Raw genomic sequence first — 6,000 nt, forward strand, 5'->3', positions numbered from 1 at the left:
GGTTGCCACAGGAAAATTTTCCCAAATATGAAATATCCAAGTCATCTGGGTTTTATGGAGATTTTAATTAATACAAATTAAGGAATTAATGAAAGGGAGAGAGAGAGTAAGAGGAAATAATGAGAAAAGGGCTAGGCCAGCCTAGGCTTAAGCCTTAAGAGAGAGATCGGTCAATCTTTAATCCACTCACCACAAGATTTGTCCCAAGCAAGATTCTAGTGTTCAGAGAGACCCACCAGTTCAGCTCCTCAGTTCAACTAAGTTCAGCCACTGAGCCCTCCAATTCAGCTTTGGCAAGCTGCACCCCCCTTTTAAAGAGAATTTTCTTCTATGTCACCTCCCCTAAATTTTCACATCTACCAATCACAGTAGATGTTTTCACAGGACTGGCCATTCTTAATTCATACCTGAATAGGCTAAACCTTTGAGTAATTCACACCTGAGTAGACTAAAACCTCACACCTCTTTTGTTAAGTTTGTCCCTTGCAAGTTTGCAAGTTGCCTGACCTTCATAGATACTTAGCACCTTTTTGTATTAGATCTAAAAATAGACCCAGCTTAAGGTTTTTAGTTTTACTTTAAGTATGGGTTAAGTACTTTTCATTGTTCAGTAAAGAGTTTACAACTTTATCTTCCCCTTAAGGTATGCCTAAATATGGGTGGAGTAATATTAGAGTTCTCACATTCCTGATCAAGTACGTTCATTGTTTAAAATGGGGAATGGTCTTAACCAAATGTTCTAAGGTAGAGTCTGAGAATCTTTAACATTCATAAGTCTGAGAAATTTTAAGATTCACACAGCTGAGTGGTGCAGTGGAAAGCACCCTAGACCTGAAAGGGTAGGGGAGAGACAAAGAGAAACTGTGAGAGGGAGACAGAGAAAGACATAAACACAGAGACAGTGAGATGGAGATAGAGACAGAAAGAGACAGAGGCAAAGAGCAGACACAGAGAAGAAGAAAGAGAGAGGGAGATAGAGAGACAAGAGAAAGATAGAAAGGGGAGAGAGAGACAGAGACAGAGAGAGAGAGAGACAGAGAGACAGAGACAGAGAGAGACAGAGAGGAAGAGAAGAGAGATACAGAGAGACAGGGGATGAGAAGGAGGAAAGAGTGAGAGGGATAGCCTATTTTAGGGATTTTATGCAGACCAAAAACTTTACTGTAAAGGAGAGAGAAATAAAAACTGTTAACCAAGGAATTTTGATGACCAAATGAGACATTTGTACTAACATAACAGAATGTCAAAGGTTACTTCTATTAGAGAGAGCTTAAAGGCTATAGAAAAAAACTAAATGTAAAAACTTTTGGTCTCAAGCTATTCTGAAGCTCTAAAATTCTGCTATTAGGGTCCTGTATGTATAAGTATTAATTATTAAATTTTAAAATGGGGCATCTAATTTAGAGTTCTACTAACTCCTAGAGCTACTAACACCTAGATAAGGGATGAAGTCAAGATGGTGGAATGAATAGAAGCATGTTTTCCTAGCTCACCATCACACCTCCTGCACAACAGCCTGATTAGGAAAGCCAAGAAAAAGTTTTAGGGAGTCATTTTTACATCTTAGGGCATCTCAGGAAGATAAAGGTCTGTGGACATTAGAGGGTGGTGGTGGGCAGGGGATTGACCAGGATCATAGGGCAGCAACAGCAATAGGTACAAATGGCAAGTAGCTATGGTTTTGGCAGTGGTAGTAGCAGTGGCAGGGAACATTCCATTTCCCAGGAACTGAGACTGAACACCAGGCCAGGAAGCAGAATGAAAAGAAGACAATGGCTAAAAAAAGTTTATAAAAAGAATCTCAAAGAAAAATGCAGATTGGATATAAGATCAATAAGTACTCCTGGGAGAGTGATAGAAAGACTTTTTTTTAAAAGAAAAGAAAACATGATTTTAAAAAACTAAATAAAGAGTGGTAGAGGAAAACATAGGAAAGAAATAGAAGTTATGCTTGGCACTTTAGAAAAAAGAGAATTAGTTTGGTAAGAGGCATAAAAATATTGATGAAAAAGTCTTTTTAAAAAATAGAACTGGGAAAATGGTAAAAGAGGCAGAAAATCTCATTGATAAAAATAACTTCTTAAAAATTAGAGTTGGTTAGATGGAAGCTAATGACTCCATAAAACATCAAGAAATAGTAAAACAAAGTAAAAAGGCAAGAAAAAATGAAAAATAAAACTCATGAAATCATCATGAGATCAAGGGGAGTGAATTTAAGTATTGGATTACTGAAAGCCACAAGCCGAAAAAGAGCCTAGACACCACTCTTCTGCCTTGGAACCAGTACTTGGTATCAGTTCTAAGACGGAAGATAAGGGTTTTTAAAAAAAGAGTATCATGATTAGTTTACTCTCTCCACCTGGGAAAGATCACATGGAGATGGGACAAAATTATAACATAAGAGACTTTGGTTGAACAAAGGGAAAAAAATCTCCTAATGGAAAGATATGGAAACAAGCTAAAAGGGTGAACAAAGGAGGTTGTGCTATATATATATATATATATTTGGATATAGTTTAAATTTACTCAATCCTCCTTTGGCCTATGATTTTCTGGGTATATAGTATTGTCCAAAGACAGGAGGATAAACTAAAAGATCCTTCTTGGTCTTAAGGCCTAGACAATGGAAAACAATACATGTTAATCCCTCAAAGAATTCCCAATTTCCCCAAAATTTCATGATCTCCCTATATTTTTTGCTCATTTTCAGCAAGGATGCCTATTGCCCCTGACCATGCACAAGACAGAGTCCCAAAGATCCAAGCTCTGTGTTCTTCTGGATGGCTTGGACTGGGCTGCTCTATTCTTATGATGGTACCTTGCAACCATTCCAGCAATCTTGCATGTTGATCCAATAGTTCTTGTGGTTCCAGATACTTTCAATTCCAAGGAAATGTTCATCTGTGGTGCCATAGCTGTGGGCAGTGAATGGATCAATGAAGAAACTCTCAGGTACCTCACGCTTTCCACACAGGACGAGGACCCAAGCATGGATCCGAAGACCATGCATCGGATCTGGAGGTGGTTTATCCAATTCCTAAGAGAAGAGCAATAATCAGCAATAATGTGATGGGTGTTATAAGACTAGGAAGGTTCAACCTGGGTGTGAGGGGTGTGGTTAGGATCTGGTGGCCCATAGTCTTTTCTTATGGGGAGAAAAATAGTGATGACTCAATTCCTCAATAACCACTCAGTGTCCTGTAATCCCAGGGACTGACCTGATCCTTTTCTGGAAGATTATCGCTCTCTGTACAACAAAAGTCTCAGGAAAACTTCCAACATATGACTCCAAGAGAGAGAAGGAAGAACTGTGGTGAGAGGGGTGGAAGAACCCCTTCAAAAGGTAGAGCTCTGAATTCAGATCCAGACTCTTCTAGTGAATGGCCTCCAAAAAGGTCATCTTTTTTTTCCTCTGCCTCAGTTTCCCTGTATGCATAAGCACTTCTTAGATGTGCCACGATCAGTGTGTCCAGGAAGCACCACAATTGTGATGGTCATGGAACTCACCAAAAGCTTGTTTTCTTCCTCTTTCCTTTTCTTCTCCTCTTGAGCTGCAATTTCTGCCTCCTTCTTGGCTTTCTGGGCAAGTTCAAACTTGCTGCGTAGATCCTTTGGGGGTTTGATTGTGTACCTTTTGGGCACCACCTTCTCCTTCTGAGAAGCAGCCTGTAGCCAAATAAGAAATAATAATGATAATGACAGTAAAGAGCACTATATAAATGTAGTGCTTTAAGGTTTGTAAATCATTTAATTAATGTTGACTCTTTTAATTTTTGCAACAATCCTGGAAAGTAGATATTATAATTTATCTCCATTTTATAGCCGAGGAAACTGAGGCAGATGTTAAGTGATTTGCCCAAAGTCATACCACTAGTGAATGTTTGAGGTCACAAACACAAGACTTTCTGAGTCCACATCTATGATCTATGTGGCTTAGTATGAAATGAATGCAAGGACTTGAATCTCTCCCTACACTACATTTCTCTACCTTAATACCCCATGCACTGAAGGATGACATCAGAAAATCTTTGTCTTCCCTCATGCATATGTTATTCTGCGCCCTAAAATATACAGCTTTACCACTAATTTTCTGTGTGGTCTTAGGTGGATCTCTTTACATTTCTGAGACTCAGTTCTCTCATCTATAAAATGGAAAAATAATATCTGTAAGGCATTTCCCACAGGACTTTGAAGAGGATTAAATGAGACAATGGATGGAAAAGTACCGGCCACTCCTTCAGTCAACAAGTATTTATCATATATATTTATTATATTATAATATATTGATTATATATTATATAATACATTATATAATAATATAATATAATGATTATATGTATAATATAATTATTATTTTATATAATATGATATATGATATATTATTTTATAATCATTATATATATTAAGTATATTATTATGTATATTTATGATATGAAGGAGGCACTGTGCTAAGCTCTAGGAATTAAAAAAAAATGAAGACAAACCCTCTCTTCTCTCAATGAGCTCATATTTTTTCTATGGGAGAATCTTTACCTCTTGACACCTCTACTCTGGAAGCTGAATCAAAAGGTTTCATCCATTAATGGTTGGAAAGACTTGGGGGGTGGGGAAGGGGAGTAGGCAGGAAAGAATGAAGAATCTTACCACTGCCCCCAAACATAAAGGCCCATTCTAAGTCCCCGGGGAACCAGAGGAACAAGAGGTAACATCCCAGACCATGTCTTTGCACCTCATAAAGAGTTTTACAGAAAGAAAGATAATGATAACAATAATAGCTTTTATACAGTGCCTACTAAGTGCTTTATAAATATAATCTCATTTGATCCTCGAAATAGACCTGGAGGTTGGATTTATTTAATAATTGAGGAAACTGAGATAAAGGTGACGTGATTTGCCCATCCAGCTAGGAAGTATTTGAGGACAAATTTTTTAAAACTTTACTTTCTGTCTTAGTATCATTTCTAAGACAGAAGAGTGACAAGAGTCACATTAGTAGGAAGTATCTAAGGTCACATTTGAACCCAAGTCCTCTCAACTCCAGGCCTGGCACTCTATACACTGTGTCATTTAGTTGCCCCTGGGGCCAGATTTGAAATAAGGTCTTCCTAATTCCACGTCTAGTATCCGATCCATTCTATCACCTATTTGCTTCTGATCTGCATCAGATTAAAGCCATAAGACCTGGATGGTACAAGGCAATGGCCCAGCCATTGGGCAAAATTCCTCATTTTGTGCTGTACCATCTTTGTTGTCTGACTCTTTTGTCTGACTTCTGCCAATGACATAGAATGATCTGTGATATCCTCTTTTTTCTTGATAAGGAAGTAAAGGGGTGATTAATGATCAATAGTTAATAGTCAATAATAATAGTTCTTTGTCTCCTGTACTGGGTAGTCCTCAGCCCCAGATCCAGCCCTCTCTCACCTCCTCTGGTTTCCTCAGCAGAGGGCACACCTCCCTAGTCAGGTCCATGAGGCAGATGTCCTGGCTGGCATAGCCACTGACGCAGTAGGCATCATAGCCGGAACCAATGAGCATGGAGCACAGCAAGTTGCTAAAGTCGAAGCAGTTCCCTTTCTGATACTTCAGGACAGAGGTAGGGGAGAACAGGTATTCTGGCTGGGAAAAGAAGAAGTGGGTCAGGGAGTAGGTCCTGGAAGTCCGTTTGGTCATGGAGTGGCCCCTGGCTTCTTTGCCTACTGGGAACACAATGCCACCTGAAGTCTGTGCTTAGAGTGGAAGGGGAGAGAATCAGTCAATGTAGTGGAAAGAGGCCTGGAGCTGGGCTTGGATTCCTGCTTACACTACTAATGGGACCTTGGATAAGTAACCTCCCTTTCATAGGTCTCAGTCTCCTCCTTTATAAAATGAAAGGGTAGGATAATAATAATGATGACGATAATAGTATTTATACAACACTTAAAGGTTTGCAAGGTCTATACATATGTCTGACAACCTCGTGAAGTAATTGTTTTTTCACCCCATTTTACAGATGAGGAG

At 38.9% G+C, this 6,000-nt stretch overlaps 1 protein-coding gene across 3 annotated transcripts in view; it reads right to left on the reverse strand.

The window, feature by feature from the left end:
- Positions 1 to 6,000, reverse strand: part of DRC7 (dynein regulatory complex subunit 7) — a 41,187-nt gene that overhangs the window by 23,553 nt on the left and 11,634 nt on the right. For all 3 annotated transcript variants that reach the window (XM_056811953.1, XM_056811957.1, XM_056811961.1), the window contains exons 5-7: positions 5,425 to 5,619; positions 3,508 to 3,666; positions 2,819 to 3,037 (exon numbers count right to left, since the gene is read on the reverse strand). In XM_056811953.1, the coding sequence (XP_056667931.1) occupies positions 2,819 to 3,037; positions 3,508 to 3,666; positions 5,425 to 5,619 (573 nt within the window). The remainder of the gene's footprint in view (positions 1 to 2,818; positions 3,038 to 3,507; positions 3,667 to 5,424; positions 5,620 to 6,000) is intronic.

The sequence above is a fragment of the Monodelphis domestica genome, chromosome 1 (genome assembly GCF_027887165.1).
Source record: "Monodelphis domestica isolate mMonDom1 chromosome 1, mMonDom1.pri, whole genome shotgun sequence".
NCBI classification, from domain to species: domain Eukaryota; kingdom Metazoa; phylum Chordata; class Mammalia; order Didelphimorphia; family Didelphidae; genus Monodelphis; species Monodelphis domestica.